The following is a 21,490-nucleotide window of genomic DNA, read 5'->3' on the forward strand; positions in this document are numbered from 1 at the left end:
TTAGTCTGATTAAAATCAAAATAGTCTACATACATCCCCTCACAATTAAATAACTCATCTTTCAAGTTCTTTTGTAGATTAAGAAGTATATCAATCACTCACCATATTTTCTTTTACAGAATCTCTGCACTGTGCACCTCTCAGCAAAAGCTAAGAATGGAAACGTTTCCCTTTCATTTTCCACACATATACATGTAAACATCAAATCACAATCCTTCGCACAGAACTCAAAAGCAAACACACATTTCTATTGGTTAAACATTTCAACCCTTCCCCCAATCTGCCTTCTGCCTGTTACCATAGAAACAGGTCACGGAACACTGCACTGATCACAAGTTCAGCACACAATGTTCCTTCACAAGACAGGAAGTGTGCTTGACTTTTCAACATATCAGCTTATCATATATAATGTTCCTTACAATCTGTTTTTGTTAACCAATAACAATCATACCTTTAAAAAACAGAAATATACACCCTACCTTTCAGTGTAGAAAGTTGTCATATAACCAATAATTTGTCGTTTTTCAAAATACGTTGCCGTGGATCCGTGCACCCACTGCGAGAGAATCCGTGCATCCATCGCGATGAAAAGCGCGCACGGTGCGCGCTTTTCCCCGTTTAAATAAAAAAAAAAAGGGGGCCCCAGGGGGTCCTTCTGGGACCCCCTAAGCACCTCTAGAGGGTCAGAGTATTTCCACTCTGCCCCCTTTATATGTTTTACACACTTATTCCCCTTGCATCTTCAGCCTCGCTTCTACCGAGGCAAAAAATGGCTGCCAACAGTTCCTGGTTTCGAATGTAGACACTCGACAGCCAATTAGCATTCAGCGCGCGATCATGAGGGTGCGCGCTCGGTTCGGGGAGGGTGCGCTTACGGTGCGGGTACGGTCCGCGGATCCTCCGCGGCCATAGATATCACTAACTTTTTTACCCTAATTTTCTCAGGAACTACTGAACAGATTCACACCATATATGCAAAAGGCACGAGTCTGAACTGAAGACTACCTCTTTGCCAAAGTTGGTGTCATTCCGTTCAGCGGTTCGGGCTGTAGCTGCGACAACAGATCCCATGGGAAATTGCATGGGGAAAACGCATTTTGGGACCCCCCTTTTTTCTCGGCCCCCGCTTGACGGATCACCTCAAAACTTTCAGGGTAGGAGCGGAGCGGAGCTGGCCAAAAGTTTGGAAAATTTCACGAGGATTCATCAACTGACGCCAACGTTATTCCAAATAGAATGTTGTGGATTTCCTATGGAAAATAGGTCCTAACTATATCTACTGGCAACCGCCAGTAGATTATTTATATATATATATATATATATATATATATATATATATACACACACACACACACACACACACACACACACTACTGGTACCAGTAGGTAGTCCTAGTTAGGACCATGTTTCCATAGGAAAAGTTTGATTTGCCTATATCCTTGGCACCATTTGATAAATCTACACAATTTCCCCCCCAAAAAGTGCGCACATAGAAAGTTTTGGGGTAATCCATCAAGCAGGGGCTGAGAAAATGGTTTTGTACGAGTGAAATCTGAGCCCAACTACAATGTCCCTGTAACCTTTGTTTTTTTCCAGTGAATTTGTACGTTTTAAAAGAATTCTATTTCCTAACTATAGCGTGGTACTTGCCTGCATGATAAAAGGTTTGTGGGGCAATGGATGTTTGATAAATGTTGAATACCTCCACTTAATCCACTGAAATTAAACGCCTGAATAAGCCTAACAACTTTATAATATTGCTTGAATTTAACATGGGCTGAGGAAAATGTGTAGCATGACAACAAACAAGATAGTTCAGCTTCTTTCCCAAAAATGCTAGTACTTTCCAACTCATAAATTTGCCTCTAGAGTATTTAATGAGCCATGATCCTGCACTCTGTAGAAAGAAAACAAGTTTACAGTGCCATTAATCAGCTACTTTATTATATTCCAAAGTAGTGCCTCGTCAATCTTTGTGCTTTGACTGTATTTTGGTATTCACATAAACCAACTTGGCTCCAATTAAAGTGCAAGCCTCATAAAATATACTGCACCATAAAACTGAAGCAAAGACAGTGCAAATAGGGACCCTGGTTCCTTGAAGAATAGCAAAGGCTTAACAAAATGGTAAAGTACTAAGAGGTTAAATCATCATAATGAATGAAGAGGCCTGATATCAAATACAATGGAAATGTAATATCATAACTTGCCTTAGAGTACTGGCAAAGATTCATACTTTTCAAACAGTTGGAAACAATATTTTTAAAGATAAATTTTAATTAAATAGTTAGAATATTAGTTTGCACCTGTATAAAGCACAGCAAAGGAAACCAGGGTATCTTATATAAAACATATGCTTTGTCAAGTTACCAACTAGGCGGAGTCCTAAACCAAAAATTAGCTTGAAACAGCTCTGACAGGGTGGGACACAAAGTAAAGTATTGACGCAACATCTCTTTTGTGGTTAATAATCGTAACTAAAATAACAAACGTTTACAGACCGAAACAAATCCGCCTTTTTAGTGAGGGTGGGAGACATTCCGCTGCACCAGCAGAATGTTGACCACTCCACATTACTCTTCAAATGTGGAGATCCAGCCAATTTCCTCCAACCGCCGCCTGGCGGAGTGTTTTTTGTTTTTCTCACATGCGGTTCAAAAACAGTAAATAGGCTTGTGAGATTTGGCATCCCGGATCACATTTTTCAGTTGCTAGAAGGGCACCCAATGAGATTTCTCTAACGCAGGCAGTCAATTGTTCAGGGTCAGAAAGCTGCCACTCAAGTAGAAAATCTACTTGAGCAGCAGCAAAATAAACTCGAAAAGATGTGCCCTGTGGCATGCCAAGTGGTCCTCTTTGTGCTGATTTTTCAGCATGGAAAGAGCTGACGCAGGATCGCCATGCGAGCAGCCCAATGTGCCCATTTCAGCCTGTTTGCGGAATCTCAGAGCTTCTTGCTACTCCACTGAATTCTGCCGAGTAAAATTCTGCAAGTTCTGCCCAGTCACATGTACAGAGGATCAAAGGCTCCTTCAGGATAGCCAGCTGGCTAAATTATTAAGATTCCTACACATACATCTGCAGTGACGATACCAGCTTCCCACACATACAAACCTATTTTAAACACACTTGACAGAAAATGGAGAAGATGCAAAAGGTGGTTTGAAGGGGCACTGGTGAACAGTAGTTTGCACCATGTGGACTGGACAGTGGGCAGTACTGGACTATGCAGCACAGAATCTTACATAGGCAAGAAAGGGATGCTACCTGCTATTCAACTATGCCCGGCTATTGAAACAGCACATTGGATAAAACCGGTCATACTGCTCAAACAACCCATTTCACACTTTGTCCAGTCTACAAACTGCAATACCCTTACCAAAAAAAGTAATTTGGTCTCGCTCCTTTTCAATATAAAATTAGATCTACATTGCTGTCACTTTCTCCACGATGTGAGTTTTTCTAGATCCTGGCTACTCTCTTTCATAGCATAAAGGTGGCATGCTATGGTCCTCCTCTTGTCCGGTCTCACCTCTGTGGCATACAACACCATCTTTTATTTCTGATACAACGCTGTCCTAACAACTAGGAGTTAGTATGTCTTACTTTCAATCAACATTAGAGACAAGGGACCTCATTTAGAGTCTGGCAGAGCGGCAGCACCAAACTTGCCATTCTGCCACTCTGCTTCGAATCGGTGGAAGGGACAGGTCAGCCAGCTGAGGCTGCCTCACTGGAAACCTTGGACTAATGACCCATCTGCTAAAGATGCGTCACTCAATGTGAACCAGAATAGCTTTTCAGAACAGCAATAGAAAGCCAGGTGGTCCCAAACTGTAAAATGACCCTCAAGCACAGGTAGATAATGCCCAGCATGTCATGACTAATAATTTATGTTTTTTCATCAACAGTATCTTGCTTTGCGGGGTTTCTTAAACAAAAACAAAACACTTTGCCAAGTATGTGCATTAAACATGGCAGGCGGCAGCCATGATGGCTCTTCTCCAAGCACAGAAGTTCGCACCTGCATGAGGGAAAGTTGTTCGGGGGGGGATCTCTGAATATGGTGTCCACTCTTCCACCAAGGGTGCAGAGAACATAGCCTCCGCTAACCTGGTGGGCTGGTGAACCATGTGTCAAACTCTAATTGCAGCCTAAAGTCCAGTCTACACAGAAAATAAATGACAGCACAACTCCCTAAAAATCAAACCGCTCGACCTTGGGGTACAGCTGTAAAAAAGAAAAATATTAAATAAATCATGTAGAGACAGATCAGAGAAAAGATGACAAACAAGTAGGAAGAAAAAAATTGAAGGGATAAGAATTAGGAGGGAAAGGAAGACAGGTGCGAGTGGAGACTGACGAATCAACAGAGAGAGAAAGAGGAAAGTGCACAGAAATTAAGAATTAGAAGCTTAGAGCAGTCCAAGTACATACCGACCAGCTGTTCTTTCAGTTTTTTAAAAAGAGGCTAATGTACCTGCCATCATCTCATTTCTTCAACACGTTCATTCAACAATGCAGGGGCTATTCCTCAGAAGTATTGAGATGGTTCGGCTGTTGTGCTTTTTTTATTTTTATTTTTTATTCCATTCTGAATGTTCTTTGCTTCTTAGATATTTTTTCTGATCTTCAAATATTACCAAGGCAAACCTTAAGTATTTAAGGTGGGAGGTGTTGAATAGCTTTCAGGATTTTACGAGCCAGTCTAAATAGGATTAGGATATTAATAGCAACCCGGGAAGGGCAGTAAAAACTGGGATCTTGTGGTCCCATTTTCTGAGTGTAGGGCTAGGGTGAGACAAGACCGCGCAGATGTCAGCACTCCACCTAGGGTTGCATTGCCATAGTAAATATAGGAAAGGATTAAGGCTTTGAAACCGAAGCAGAAGTCCATAGGAGGAACGTTTCTAATATAGTGAAGATTTAGCAGCTTTTTCTGTGTGGTCGAGCTTTTATTTCTTTGAGTGGTTCATTCAGCTCTGTGCAGAATCTCCAAGACTCTGCATAACTTGTGAGGTGAGAATTGAAACCATCATTTTGAAGTATTAGTAAATTTATAGTTTCGGTAACCAGTCCTTCTTGAATTTAGATGTATGATACCTCTAAAGCAGAATGCATTTGTTTTCTGATTTAGTTGAGAAAGTAAGCAGAAATTTATCAACTCCGCTGTAGGACACAAACCTTTAAAATGCGACCAACTTATTAGGGTACACACTGGTTAAACGGGAGCTGGCGAGGGGAGGGGCCACTCCACCCTCCACTACCGTATGGGCGAAAGAACTAGATTGATGCATGATAGCGGAGACGGAGGTGTTTGTAGCAAGGGGCTGCCCCAGAAAATGGGATAGGAAGTGGTCAAAATGGAATGCATATCGTGGAGACATTTGTGTGTCCCCTATAGTAGGACTGGAAATGCGTAGAAGTGCAGATCGAGATGGAATTGACTGATGTATATCTCAGGCTGACCTATATGGTAATGTAATGATGCGAGTAACTTGGAAACTTGTCGTCAATGCTATTTGTATGACAGTCACTGAAATCAATAAACATTCAAATAAAAAAATGCGAACAACTTGAAGGAAGGTAATCTCAGGGTGGATTTGGGTCCACATTGGTGGACAGGCCCTGATCTCAGAGCTCAGCTGCCATATATCGGTTACCAATTATTTCATTTGTGATTTTATCTGAGAAATCATGCGAGGTCATGAGTAGCACATGGAAGGGGCTTCAATTGGGATCCTCAACATACAAGGAAAATGTAAGCGCCTTTGTTTTGCATAACAACCATGCCCTTTCAACTTACATTTAGATCATTTCTATTATTTGTAAATAATAATAAATAAGGCTATTGACTTTGGAGTAAAGCACCTTACTTTCCATTTCACAAAGTTTCCCTCGAATTGTTTTTAGTCAAGGGACTTTGGTCCCTCACCAAAGTGATAAAACACTGCACAACCTTTAGCTACACACTGTGCCCTCCAGCTACCTGGGTCCTTCTATTTGAAGATTTCATTTTATAAAAGTTCATAACGTCCTTGCAAACACTAATTTGGTGTAACGGAGTGCTTATTGCTTACTTCATTCAAATAACTATGCAGTGGGAGTGGTTGAGTTTTATTAACAAGGTAATATTGTTGCTTTGTTGTGGTGTTACTGTGCGGTTAATGTGCAGTGACCTGGTGCTGTGTTTCGGTTGTATTGTGTTTGTGAAGTGCGACTGTGTTTTATATATTCTTGTGTTCGATCATTGTGTGTGCTTTTGTAGATTGCTCCAGGGAGCTACAGTTGCGAAGGCTTGGTACAGTTCACCTTTTGCACACCCATGAATGTAAATTTTGCATAGCAGTTCAAAAACCACTGATTACAATTAAATCTGAATCAAATTAGATCGATGCATCTCCAGGTGAAGCTTGGGGTGCCTATTTTTAGCAGTTTTCGGTTGTGCAGAGTGAAGAATTCAAATGTGAAATGCCAATGTTGGCTTCTTTAATCAATCTACAGGAGAGGTTTAATAAAGCACCTTAGCTAAGCATTCCAAATTCTGTCAGATTCATGAAACGGTGTCAATTAAAAAAAAAAAAACTGATGCCTATCGAATATTTAAGTTTACTATCACCACAGGATGTTTAATGCACACATGGGTAAAATATACACACTTTCTCACAAATATACCTGGATCTTCCTCTATACACACACGTTTATTACAGAGACCAGAACGGTGACTGTGTAGTTATGGTTTAGTCACACTTTCTAAAGAAAATGTTTGCGCTTTGCCAATAACTGATGCGTTTGCTAAATGTGAATGAAATTTAGAACACCGCACGGTAAGCCAAGTCTCGCGAGGTCAAGCTGTGTGCAGGTCAGTCCACGGCACGAGTTTCGGGTCAGAAATGTGCGATGAAACATTCACGACATATTTCAGCTGGAGGTGCTGAACATTTCTCTCAGTGGGGGTGCTAGCCTCAATGTTACGTCACTGAAGTCGTAGGGTTTGTGAAAAATGCAATTGACACACTAAGAACAAGTACAGCAAATGAGCAAAGCCAATTTCACAGGTGTTTAAGGGTGTGATATGTAGCCGGTGGTGCATTTTGGAACACACGGACAACTATATTATTAAAAGCGTGGTGCGCTACTCCTAGGTACTTCGCAGACCGCACATTTTCCATTCTCAACAAAAATGTTAATGATAAAACTATCTAGAGCACAATGTGTGGAACTCCGGTTTCAGCAAATATTGATCATATGCACATCACCAACTAAAGTGTCTTGACTTGTTTTGATCCCATTAAGATCTTACTTTTCACCACACTAGGGAAATACAAAAATGTTGCATTTTGGCTTTCCTAACCACTAGTAAATTTTGAAATATTTGTAGTTCATATGAGGTATTTTAATATTTTTGTGGTAGAAAAAAAACCTGCCATCCTACAGCCTCATTTCACACTACCTGAACCCCTGCAAGATTGTCAGATAGTCCACTTTACAAAACCTTCTTACTTTGCAGTCAGAGAGAAAAGTAAACACCAATGTATGCTTAAAAGAATGAACTGCAATTTTTCATAAGAAATAGCCTGACATTTGACCTCCGTCTTTGAACCCATAGCAAATGTGACAAGAAAAAGAATAGAACTTAAAAGACATATTTATTGCTCATTCACCTTCTGATCTTAAACATATTTTGGGGGTCCTGCAGAACCCCACACCCTAAGGAGGGGCTGCCACAGAGTAGTACAAGTGGGGCCGGGGGAAAGAAAATATGAAATCTCACGTATCTGGCTGCTGGCCACCACCTCTCCTCAGTAGTCTTCTGTTCCTCCCGGACCGTAAGCAGGAAGCACACAGGGTTCCCTAAGCCAATCACGTCGCTGCTGTCACCAGCATCGTGATAAGTCTGAGCACGGCAGTTCAGTGCTCAAAGTGAGAGCCTGTGCATGTTCTCCACCCAAGGTGTGAATTACAGCCCTGTGGAGAACATGCTAAGTGCACATGACTGTTTGGGCAGCCCAAGACAGCTGGCCAAACCGTCATGCGCACTTAAGTGCCCCAACCACACCTTTCCTGCTGGCTGTGATGACAGCCCGCCCCGTAAAACTGCAACAGAAAATTAAAATAACATGGCGCTTATTCGCCTTAGCGAAGGAGCCGCCGCTGTCATACACCTGTGAATCTGGTCCAGTTTTTAAAAATATTTGAGAATCCTACTAACTTGGTATAGATTGTGGATGGTTTAAAAACTGTTTCAACATCTCCTTTAGGTTCTAGTTTAGCCCAGGCTATTCAAAGTGCTTTTACTGGGATGCGTGCAAGGCTAGAACCCTCTTTGCAGTGCACCTGGGTGCAAAGTGTCCCCTGAAAACAATCATAACCAAAAACAGGGCACTCAAAGTGAAGATTGTCTTGTTAAAATGTCAGCCTCTTGCTGAACATCTGCCGGACTGATTAACCTTAAAGAATCCAATGGTTTGTACTTCAGGCAAGACAAAAAAAATAGCACTTTACATACATCACTTAGAATTGGGAAGAGGCTCAATAATAGGTTTTAAAGCTCCTCCACCCAAGCCAGTTTGAAAGGCAGAGAGTGCTATGTTGGAAGAAGGAAAACTTAAAGCCCTGGCATCTGACACACTGATTTCCCTCAAGACTGGAACACTACGGATTTAGCACGGATACACATTCTGTGGAGAAAAGATTTGACTCAGTTTATGGGGCATTTGCCAGTTTTTAATATTTTCAGAGAACATTTAAAGTAAAGGTGTTGCAACACCAATCAGGTTAGTAGTACTTAGTAGATCATTTCTCCCCAGAAGTAGAGACTAATATAGGAGACTGGGATGATTTTCCGTCTCTTCACTTAACTAATCATCCTGTGTAAGGATGCTAGTCCCCCATTTACAGACATACAGCCCCAGTCATTTTCCTTCATCCCTGAAAGTTCTTGGGTCAGTTTCAACAGTGCAGGTGTCAGAAAGGCCAATTCTCACCAATACATGAACACACACTGAGTGGGCTTGGGCAGGGCCCCAGAGAAGTACTGCACTCTAGCTTCGTGCTATTTGATGTATCCTATTGCAATGCACGAAGGACTATTTTACATTTACACAATCATTAAACATTCAATTATTTGTCATATACCATTATTTGCATATAACGATCCTTTGTTTAGCACTGAATCAGTCTCTTACTGTCATGACCATTTTCACTTCTGGACTCATGTAAGCAGACCCTTACATGGGTACATCATTTTTTTTCTTTAGCTCGATTGGCCATCCATCCTGTGTGATGTTGAAAGAGCAGCAATAATGCAACTGCCTAGAAACATTTGTCCAGCTTCCGACTGCTTCTCATCATTGCCACAGGGGCCTAGTCATATATATTTTTTGTCATTAATTTAATCTATTGGCGCTTCCCATCACGGTCATTGGGTATTATATATATTTTTAAAACATGTATTTTTTTGTTAAATTGGAAGACACAAAGGTTTATTATATTTCTACGCCCTTAAAACAAATATAAGACTATTACAGATGTCCTTGCCATTGGACCTTATTTTCACATGGAAAAAAACCAGAACTATAGAGAAGGCAAGAGATTCATAAGTAGAGACCCAACTAATTTTCTTTGTGAAACTAAGATCCAAAGGACACTTTGCATATTTTAACTAACATGCTAATGCATCGGCATGCACAAATGTGCACTTATGCATGCACATGCTTGCATGCTCTACACCACTAAATTCAGTCCTTTAGGTACTGCCAATGCTTGAGAGACTCCTGCCCTTGGAGGAGTGGGATCACACTGCAAATTGGCGTTCCTTCAAAACACCATATTCAGGTACCTGAGAGGGAGGACAAACAGAATTTGTAAAGCGCAATACTGTCACCCCAAGAGGTATCTGGGCACGGTCTCTCCATTGAAGAGCCAGGTTTAGAGTCTTTCTGTAGCCTGCCAGGGAGGGGCTGAACGGAAGTGGAGGAGAAGGTTGTTCCAGGTCTTGGCAGCGATGTAGAAGGAGTGGCCATCGCTGTGTCGGTGGGTTTGTGCGCGGGCAAGTGAAGCAGAGTGCAGGTGTCTAGCGGGTTGTTGGAAGTTTAGTCGATGGTTGATGTAGGCAGGTCCTAGGTCATGAAGGGGTTTGTAGGTGTACATGAAGATCTTGAACTGGCATCTTTTCTGGATAAGGAGCCAGTGGAGGTCTCGAAGTAGGGGGGTGATGTGGGTTCATTTGGGGAGGTCCAGGATGAGTCTGGGTGGGGCTTTCTGGATGGTCTTGAGGAGCTGGGCAGAGAGGTCAGTGTAGAGGGCATTGCTGTCTTTAGGCAGATGGTGGCAATGGTCTAAGTGACTGTCTTTCTGGTTTTGGTAGGGATCCATCTGAAGATTCTGCAGAGCATGTAAAGTGTGTGAAAGTAGGAGGAGGCAACTGTTGACTTTTTTCATGGTCAGTTGGCTGTCAAGGACTAAGCACAGGTTGCATGCAAAGTCAGTCTGTAAGGGTGTATGTCAGAGATCTGCAGGCCCCCAGCTGTGGTTCCGATGCAGAGGTGCTCTTCCCAAAGATCAGTACTTCGGTTTTATCAGAATTGAGTTGGAGGCAGTTCTCGTCCATTCGGCTAAGTTGGTCATGGCACCGCGTAAGGTGGATTGGACATTGACTGGTTCGTCGGTGAGCAAGAGGATCAGCTGAGTGCCGTCTGCATAGGAGATTATGTGGAGTTCGCAGGATCTGACGGAGTCTGCGAGGGGGTGTCGTAGATGTTGAACTGAGTGGGGCTGAGGGATGATCCTTTTAGGGCGCCGCATATGATGTCTTTGGGTGCAGAGGTGAAAGGAGGCAGTCGGATGCTCTGTGTGAATCCTGAAAGGAAGGAGGCAATCCACAGGAGTTTGTCTTGCTGTATGCAGGATTAGGGTGTTGGGGGGAGACTGTCAAATGCGGAGCAGAGGTAGGAGGAGGATCAGGGCAGTGGTTTCTCCACTGTCAAGAAGTGTTCTCTAATGTAGTTTGTGCCAGTGATCAGAGTGGTCTCAGTGATGTAGTTGGCATGGAATCCAGATAGTGAGGCGTCCAGGAATTCAGTGAGCTGCTGACTGATGGCTTCCTCAAGTACTTCAGCTCAGTTTCCCCATCTTACAGTCTCAAGGGGTTGCAGCATGTGGCTGGTGGAAGCAAATTCATAGATTTTAAGGTCACAGTTGCACTTGAGGTAGCTGCCTGTTTACCTTGTCATTTATGTGAGACCAGTAGGCATTCATGATCTCCCTCTGGACAAAGCTTGCCATTGTCGTTTCTCTTTTAGCAGCAATGCCTATAACATAGGTTTTCTTCAAATGCTAGAAGTCAACTGGCGGTACTAAGGTGATGAAGTGAGGACATAGCTACACTAGCGCCCACAGGGAGGAGACTATAGACAATTGTGCCCCTCGGGATTCTGCATATTGTTATGTAACTGAAGGGGATGAATGTGAGCAACAAATGTTAAAAGTAGAAATAATGTCCTTACAAATCCACAGGTGTTTGCTGAAAGTGAATAAACTCCCGCATAGACTCAGAAGAAAGGGTCGGTTGTAGTAATAAATTAAACCTTTATTAGCAATAACACACATTTAAGATATAAACAATCTGAGACAAACTTAATACATAAATAAATAACTTAATGCGAGATTAAGAGGACAAACCAGATGCAAGTGCTGTTCAAGAGCTCAATACACACAACTTGTTCTAAACACAATACTCTAAACAAAGCTTTTGCAACACACCTGGATTGACATACGGCAAAACAACAAAAAAAGGTAATACATTAATTCTTTGGCCTCCTCCGCTCAAATGGACACTGGATTTCCCAAAACATCGCTATCACACGACATTCTGCTGTTTTTTGTTTTCAGAGGTCATAGCGCACAGTAAACGTGGGCATTTCATTGTGAGTTTTTTACCCCCAGAACATTAAAAGGAAAAGTAAGTGCGTATCACAAGGGTCAAAAAGAATAAGTCATGAACCCAGCCAGGTGGTTCAAAATCTTAATTGTGATTAAGGAACACTTGTTTATGGACCAGGAAAATGGTGGCCTTATCTAAAATGGGGGTGTGTTCGCCTTTATGGCGTCTGTCTGCAGACAGTCTGTGGGCAACATGAATTTTCGTACTAATAGTAACCAAACTCCATTGATGCATAACGAGGATATTAAAACATTGCACTACATTTAACCCAAACAACTTGTGGACCCTGAAGTGGTTACAAGTTTGTTTGTAAAGATCCTTGCTTTCCTTCTCACCAACTACCTAGATTCCCTTTACTCCCAGGTTTCACTGCTAATTGGAAAGCTGAGGGATAATATACAATATCAGAAGTTGGTCAAGTAAGACTCTGCCAGAGCAGCTTCAAACTGGGCATCTTCATCCAGATGGGGACTCTAAAAAGGGGTCAAACAAAACAATAGTTTTATACAGCTGTTTACCAATACAACAACATGGCTGTCAACGGATTTCTACAACAAATTTCTCCATAATGCATAACTTCAGCTATAATCATGCAAGTGTGGGAGCACAGCACGTAATTTGTCACAGGAAGATGCACTAGCGATAGGACTGGTGTTTAAACTACCAAAATCACCGCTTACATCATTCTTACAACATTACAATAATGCAGCATTTGATATAGTTTTATATTTCAGAATAGATTCACTAAATGTATATTCACAAAAATATGAAATTGTCCACTCTTGATAAGGATCCACAGAGTAAATATTACCCTCCAAATTAGGAACATTTGTTTGCAAACTCAATTAGCCCGGAGATGGGCACATTTCAAAGCCCTGGCATGCATCAACCAAGTTGTATCATACTGCTTCACTCCAATTGTGTACACTAATCATGAAAGAAAAATTTAAATCAAGGTGCTGGGGGACTCACACTGTGCGTTTCAAGATGGCTGCCTAGGGAGAGGCTCCGTGCCGCGGAGATGCCGATTTGATTTTCAGCGGTTTCTTCCTTATTTTCTCTGCAGAAACTGGATGCCTGAGGAGGGGAATATCTGCAGTTCCACAGGATGCCTTAAAACGTCATTTAAAAGGCTGCAGCTCCATGTGAGGTCGTATTTCCCTGGATATCATTTTCCGGCTGCCATTTTAGATTTTTCCTGACTGGAATTACCTGCATATCACCTTGGATATCTCCTCCGGTATTCATTTTGTGGCTTTTTAGCCCCACTTTTGCTGCTCTCTGGGGCTTTGGGTCCTATTCACTGGCATAAAAGGGCGAACTACATATGTACCCATTGTTTCCATTTTCTTAGGAGAGCTTTCATTATTCTGGTCTGGTTTAATTATACTTATACTGTGTAAGCCTTGGATGTTTCCTCAAATACATGGGCATAAATAAAAAAACTGCTGCATTCAACTAGAAAACATTCTCCTGGCTTACCTATTTCGCAAGTTTCTATCTCTAATTCTCTGGTGGATTCTCTTCATACTCCTGCAACAATGGCTCTCTCATATTCTTCCAAGGCAGTTACCTCACCTATGGCTGCACCTAAATTGCTGTCACCCTCTCCTGCAAACAAACAACCTAAACAGGACCCTCCTTTTCCACCGAAGGTTATTCTTAGATATTATCTTGGAGGAGATAAGGGCATTGCGACCATTTGTAGAGGAAACCAATACTCTTTTACAGGAGTTGGACACTAAATGGTCATCACTTGACTCCAGAATCTCCATAGTGGAACAAGAAGTTGGTGAGGTGCAAATTACTTCTATAAGACTATCTTCTTTGGAGAAGGACATTTTGCTCTTAAAGAGATCTGCTGAAGACCTTGAAAACAGAAATAGACGTAACAATATTCGTTTATATGGTCTTCCAGAAGGCATCGAAGGCGGAGACCCGGTGTCCTCCTCTTGTTTTCTCCCGAAACCTTTGGATTTACAGTCATCAACAGTCCTGAATAGTCAAAGGCACACAGTTTGGACCCTTGCCTAACTTCTTCAGCACCCTCGAAACCTTGTGGGGTGATGCTCTTATTCTTGCAGTTCACTGATCTCCTTCAAGTTTTGAATGCTGCAAAAAATTTAAAAACAGTTATCCTGGTCTGGAGCCTAATTATTTCTGTCCCAGGATGTGTCTACAGTGACTGCCAGGAGACGGAAGGAGTACCTTGATCCTCAACCTGCCTTACAATCTATGGGCGCTCGCTATGGCTCGTTTCACCCCTGCCTCTTCAAGTGACTTTACAAAATCAGACATCCACTTTTGAAGAACCTGCGGATCATTGGAAATTGATTAATTCTCACTCTACGGCTCCCATGGAAATTGCTGACCCTTCCTCTAATACTTTACTTTTTGCCTTGTGGTCAATGTTGTATCACCTCTAACCATTACTTTACTTCCTTTACAGGTTAATTGTTTATATCGTTTTATTAAGTTATATATTTTCTCTGTAGGATTACAGTTCATTGGACCTACTCTACACTCCTGTTTTCTGTTTGTTTGGCATCCTAATGCGTTACGTTGTTTCCCTCCACTGGTCGTACCATCTTTTAGTATGTCGCCAGTCCTCCCCCCCCGTTTTGTACTCCCCGAAAGGTATGTATAGCAGTCATCAATTTGAGTTGACATGTACCGCCCTCTTTTCTTTATCTCCCTTTTCTTGTCTTTCCCTATCTGTTCTGTACCCTAAGGTTCTTACTCTATCTTCTTCCTTCATTCTTGCTTTACCTACCACTCTTCCTATACTCTTTCATTATTGTCAACTCTATTGTTTCATACTTATTGTTATCTTTTTCCATTCAGAGTTGTTTCATGGAATGTAAAAGGTTTTATTAATCCTATAAAGAGGCAGAGAACTCTCATTTAGCCTCTTACAATCCTGATTTAGTTTTATGGCAAGAAATGTGTTTGTCAGAAATTGAGGCACTTAAGCTTAAAGCAACTGGGTTGGTTCTGTTCTTGTTTCTCCTACAACTACAAAAAAGAATGGTGTAATTATTTTGTGCCATAAAAAGTTGAAATGTTCCGTTACTTCGCAAGAAATTGATACAGATGGTAGATAGATTTTGGTTAAGCTACTCCTCAACAATAGAATTTATTTAACTGTATTTAATGTATATGGTCCGACCCAACGAGATTATTCCTTCTGGCCTATTACCACCAATAAATGTATCTAACACAGATGATTTTTTTTAATCCTTGGAGGAGATTGTAACCAGGTCATGGACCCTTTTATTGATCGTAAATCACAAGAACGTTTTATCCCTCTCAAAACTCATGAGCAATTTCATAATACAATTACAGACACCTCGTAGATGCCTGGAGACCATGTAACCCAGATCAAACAGAATTTTCTTTTCTCCCCTTCACATGGTTCCTTAACCCAATTGGATTACATCTTCCTATCAAAACCTTTAGTTCAAAATCTAATATCTTCTTTGATTGAGCCTACTTTGATATCAGATTATGCTCCGGTGATTGCGGATTTTGACCTGCACCATCACAGCCCAAATCTTCCAGATGGAGATTCAATGACTTCCTTTTACAGGATCCAGCTTTTTCCTCTTCTTTTGCGGTAGAATTATTTTTTAATGAGGGTCCATCCATATCTCCTGATTTAGTATGGGACTCCTTTAAGGCTACTGCCAGAGGCTTCATCATTGATATTGTATCAAGGAAAAAGAAGCACACCCTTGCTCAACATAGCCAACCCTAGCCAAAATTATGCTCCTAGAACACAAATTTTCGACTTCATCAGATTCTACTCTGCAGAAGCTTTTTAGTGCAAAACTGGAGTTTAATAAGATTTATACTGACAATGCTTCTTCTATTCTGCTTCGTAGTAGTGGCAGGTATTATGGGGGTCATAACAAGGTTGGTTCACTTTTAGCTAACTATCTTAACTCCAGGAAAGAGACAGTGTTGATAGACTAATCAACAGATGGACAGCATATTTTCAAAGATCAAGACATTCTTGATGAATTTACAACTTTCTATAAAAACTTATATACTTCAGAAATGCCCACATCAGACTCCAATCTTAGCAGTATTCCTCCCCCTTCATCCACTCATCTGGACTTCAACTCTCTAGATTTGGACACATCACTTCAGGAGATTGCTAGCTCTAAACTCAATAAAGAAAAACAAATCCCCTTGTCCGGATGTTTTTTTCAGTAGAATTCTATTTACATTTCTCAAATCTTCCTCCCAAAACTCTTTAACCTCTTTCAATACTTTAGCAATACTGGTAAGGCGAGTGGTACCTTCCTTGAAGCCTTTATTTTTCTCATTCATAAGGATGGCAAAGATCCTAAATTCTGTAAAAATAGCTGTCCTAAAATCCTTGATAAATGTAGACTATAACATTTTTGCAAAATTATTGGCTTTACGTCTTGAATCATTCTTACTCCATTTAATTGGTCCAGAACAATTCTGTTAGGTCAAGGGCAGATAAACGTCTGATAACTCTTGGTTATTTTTCAATGTTTTAAATCAGGCATCTACTTTATCTTATTCCCTAGTTGCTGTTTCTATTGACGCAGAAAAGGCTTTCGATAGAGTCGATTGGTCTTTTTTTGTTTAAGGCACTCTATAGGTATGGTTTTGGACCTAAATTAATTTCCCTTGTCTCATTACTGTTTGAGACACCTTCTGCTTCAATCATAGTTAATGGTCTTCTTTCAAAACGCTTTTCACTTCGTGGTGTTCGACAAGTTAGCCCCTTATCTACTCTTTATTTTATCCCTAGAACTCCTTCGGACTCATATTCGACATAATACTTCTATCTCTGGGATCTGATATAGAGACCAACACTTGAAGCTTTCTGCATATGCAGATGATATTTTACTTTTCAGATCAAACCCAGAAGTGTCTATCCCCCCGTTATTGCAAGAATTTTCGGATTTTTAAGCGGTATCGGGCTATAAAATTAATTGGGATAAAACAGAAATTCTTCCCATATCCAAATGTTGCTTTAAGCATCACTTTGACCCTACTGGATTTCATTGAAACAGCTCCAGAATTAAATATCTAGGATTATGGTTTACTGATTCTATTACAGACTCAGTTAAAATAAATATGGAAGAGTCTTGATCGAGTCTCCAAACTACTCTCCTCCTGGAATCCTCTTTCTTTCTTGGTGGGGACGCCTGGACTATCAAGATGATGGTCACTCCTATTAGGTTATATATATCTTTTCAATGATTCCAGTTCATATTCCCTCCATGTATTTCAAAAAGCTTGACTCCCTCTTCCCCAAATTTTTGTGGAGTGGTAAAAAATCTAGAATTTCTTTAGCTCATCTTCGACAACTAAAATCCAAATTTTAGGTTGTACCTTAAGGCTTTTTGTCTTGAACAAGCTTCTTACTGGCTCCATACAGGTGTCTCCTCTCTCACCCCTTTATGGGTTAGCATTGAACGCGGTTTAATTTTCCCTTTTTCGATCCCGGAGATTCTTGCCTTTACGGCCAAAATCAATCTCACATCTCTTCCGCTACTCAAACATACTTATTCACTGTTAAGACCTCACCGTCAACCATTTTGGCATTCTCCTCTTTGGCATATTCGGCTACTTACTATTAACAACAGACCTTTATTTTGGTGCTCTTGGAGATCTAAAGGTATTATCTGGGTTCAGGACATGTTTGATGGTTTTTCTCCTTGTCCTTTTCCCCCCAATTCCAAGCCACCTTTGTGTTCTCGCTCATTTTTACACAAATTCTTGCTACTCATGGAAGTAATTCTGGCAGTTTTTTATTCTCTTCCCCCGATGATTCCTTATCTACACATGATCCGCTTCTTAGACTCGTCGATATCACCAAGGGCCTCCCTGATCTATAAATTCTTTAATTCTGCTGATTTGGAGAGATCTAAGATTAGGATGGCGTTTGCATGGGAGGCGGATTTGGGTTGTGAATGGAGCACTGAATTTGGGAGCAAAATGTGGGCTAGATATTTGAAGATTTCTAGATCTGCATCTACCACTCAATCTATGGTTTTTTTCTTTATCCCAGACTATTTCTTACCCCTCTTCTATTGCTAAATTCACACACTAATAATAAATCCTGCTGGTCTTGTAATCATCCTTTGGCTGACATATACCATCTCCTGTTTTCATGCTCTCATGTAGCTTCTTTTTGGTTACAAATTTGGTCCCAGATCTCGATTATTTTTAATTTACATATGCCCTTATCAGACACCCTTCTCTTTACGGGAAGTTTATCAGAATCACTTGGGTAACTGTCTCACGAGCGAGGGTTGTTGACCTCACGTTAGCCTTAGCTTTTCACCAGATTAGACTCAATTGGAAATGTTCAAACAAACTCTTAGTCAAGTCTTGGTGGAACACTGTATGAGCTGTGGACATGTGACATGATGCTCACGTCCCATTACCTGAAGGTTTTGTTCATAATGAGACACCCCTATGTCCGGTTGACTTGGGCAATTCTTGGCCTAGAGCTGGTACTTTGTAATCTGGACAGTAGTAGCCACTGTATGATCAGTCGTTTTCTGTAAACATTTCTTGGGACACCAGATGCTGGAAGAAAACGCCTCCTCTCTCTCTTCAGGGGAGAAAGTAGAGAAGAGTGGAGATAACGGATCCTCTTGCTTCTGGGCTTTACAGAGTACAGTTTTTGGATGTGGGCATGCCCAAACACAGATCCATCAATGCTATGGTACACATCACACCATATCAAAGACACAATATTAAAATCCATTAAGGGAGGTTTCTGCTTTGTCAATATCCATGGAAACTGCCAATCCAATTCTAGTTCTTGTAAAACTGCTACCCTTATTTTGGGAACTGTATGTATCCCCACATTAATGGAGGGGAATTTGGTGCAGTTTCACAAGCCATTAACTCCCCCCTACCCCCCCTAAGGAATCTAACCTAAGCACAGTGGGTGGAGAATTCAACACAGGTGCATGCTTGAGCAGCAAGATCTCAGAAAGCAGGCTCCATGCTCCCAGGAAGGCAAGCAGTCAATGACAGCAAGTAATTCCCCACGCTGTCTGCAGCACAATCAGAAAGAAGTCTCAGCTGTACCAGTTTCCCTACAGACTTCCCATTGCTGTAGACCTATAGAAGAAAATCCCTAAACTGACATAATTGTGGGTAGTGCTAGGATTTCAAAGCTCTTCCAAATTTCGGATAATCCAGCCAGTTTTTAAATGTTTACTGGAATCTCATTCAGCAAGTGTTCAGTGTGGGTAGAAAGGACTGTACTGCCTATACACGAGGGAAACTGTGGCAACAGTGATAAACTGCTTTGTGCAGAAGGCATGAGAGCCCTGTAGTTGATCTACTTGGAGACCAGAAGCCACTGCAGTGTGGTAATGGCAGGGTAGATGTGAATTATCTCCACCCAAATTAGGAACAGGGTGGTAGTATTTCAGATCAAATGTGGACTTTGAAGAAAAACATTGGAGCGACACAGTGCATAACAGATGTCAAGCAGCGATAAAAATCCATTGCCTATGGGCACTTTGGAGGAAAACGGAAAAAAAATATAGAACTTTCCTAGACTCATAATGGTGTCAGAGTCAGTTTTGAACCACATTTAAGTTCCATTGCGTGAACTCGGAGCTTGGAATAGTTAGGAATACTAAGGGTATAGGCCAGAAATGCTAATAGATTAATACAAACAGGAGGCTCTTATGATGGAAAAGTATCCATTTTATTCATAGGTCAATTGTACATTGGTCCAGTTTCAGAGGTCAGACTTCGAGGACAAAGAGAAGGCTTTATGAAAACAGAATATGGAAACGCATTCAAGGTGGTTTTGTAGAATAAGTGGAAAAGGTCAAGGAAGAGAAGGCAATACGCCCAGGAGTTTCTCTTACAAAAAGCTTGAAGGTAGACCAATCTGAGATGAGGCCTTATTGCAGTTAGGAATGGGACAAGATAGACACGTGAGCTTTTAATATAGACTTGTAGCCAACTGCTGAGGGCTATACAGGTTGGTAAAGGCCCTGACCCCAAGTTATAGGCCTATAACGAGGAAGGAGGGCTATAAGGCTATTAGAACATGCTACACAGGGAGGATAAAATATTCTAAATTAAAAGAGGAGACACAGAATGACAAACACTGGAATGTTGGAGCAGAAGGCTTATACCAGCCATTATAAACCCTGAGCCACTCCACTGTCTTAAAACTGAGCCCCCAACATTCCAGTGGTCTAAAAGCCTAAATGTTCAACTTCGTTATCAGAAAATAGGCTGTGATTCATTCTGTAGTTTAGACTTTGTGATTCTCTAGCACACCAGCAAGCAATACAAACAACAACAAAAATAGTAATACAAACATTTACCATAAAGTCATCATAGTCAAAACGGTGTCTTCTGTTTAGATGGTCCAGAAGATTTCTCTTTTCTATATTCTGGTGCGCCCAAGGCATAGAAGCACAAATGGGGCATTCCTAAATGGACAGGTTAGAGATCATTTGAGTTGTGCAGAAATATAAATTTGACTTGTTAATGCAATTTACACAGCTTATAAAATATTTTGTGGAGAAAATGGTGAGACAAAACTCACAAAAGTGTTAAAATTGGCATCCTTTGTGATACACGGGACAATAATATTGATTTTTTTTATATTTCATATACACAGGAACAAGTCTTAATTTCTTTCTTGCAGTTTTATACCATGCGATATTGGCCTAAAGACACCGGTGCACTTTACATGAGCACCAGACGACATTACACAAGGTCTTTTTTTTTTTTTTTAAGGCACGGGGAAATGGAGTAGTTTTCCCACAACCGTAGGATGTCGAGCCAACGCGGGGACTTGAGCCTGGTTCCTAATTGCAAGGTTGGCAGCTCAAGCAGTAGGTCACATCACCTCACCATCATTGTTTGACTGAATCTCATTCTATTATGGGTAACATGGTCTTCAAATGGGTTTTCTAGGATGGTGCCAGTATTTGGTCTTCAAATAAGTGTCTTAAAATCTAAAAGTCATTTCAAAAAAATAAAACGATACAGGTGTATCGAATTATGCAAACTTAACCATTGAAGTTGTTTTATATAACACTCAAGCTGCCTTCTGGCTACCTTAGGACACGTTTAATATAAATACAATTTGGGGATCATATGCTCAGTGTTGATGGGGATGTGTTCTGGTCTGTGCTTATGCAGGTCAACATACTTTTCACTCCATTCACAACCATAGGTGCTTCATCAGAAAAAGGTACAGATTTACATGGCACATCGGTTACATATCGAAATAGATAGTAAGCGTCAGTAGGATTGTTTCACGTTCACTTGCTGTATAGAACTATTTTTCTAGATTCTTAGCTTCTGATTAAAAGTAGATCTTCAATTATCTTCACAGAGCTCCAGCTGCTTTGCAATGCATTTGCCATAGGATTATCCTGCTTAAGGCTCTCGAATTGTGCTTAAGGAAGCAAAACATGCATTGACAGGCATAAGCAGGAATAACCTGGAATAATACCCTCACTCATAATTCTTCCGAGTAGTGATTTAATTATGTAATTGTTAGA

The 21,490-nt window shown here is 41.0% G+C and overlaps 1 protein-coding gene across 4 annotated transcripts in view; it reads right to left on the minus strand.

The window, feature by feature from the left end:
* Positions 1-11,566: 11,566 nt before the first annotated feature.
* The window catches only part of LOC146831396 (E3 ubiquitin-protein ligase RNF138-like), a 56,608-nt gene continuing 46,684 nt past the window's right edge, over positions 11,567-21,490 (minus strand). For all 4 annotated transcript variants that reach the window (XM_085604152.1, XM_085604149.1, XM_085604151.1 and 1 more), the window contains exons 6-7: positions 20,300-20,407; positions 11,567-12,418 (exon numbers count right to left, since the gene is read on the minus strand). In XM_085604152.1, coding sequence (XP_085460278.1) covers positions 12,350-12,418; positions 20,300-20,407 — 177 coding nt within the window. In that variant the 3' untranslated portion in view covers positions 11,567-12,349. The remainder of the gene's footprint in view (positions 12,419-20,299; positions 20,408-21,490) is intronic.

Source organism: Triturus cristatus, chromosome 5_1 (assembly GCF_964204655.1).
Source record: "Triturus cristatus chromosome 5_1, aTriCri1.1, whole genome shotgun sequence".
NCBI classification, from domain to species: domain Eukaryota; kingdom Metazoa; phylum Chordata; class Amphibia; order Caudata; family Salamandridae; genus Triturus; species Triturus cristatus.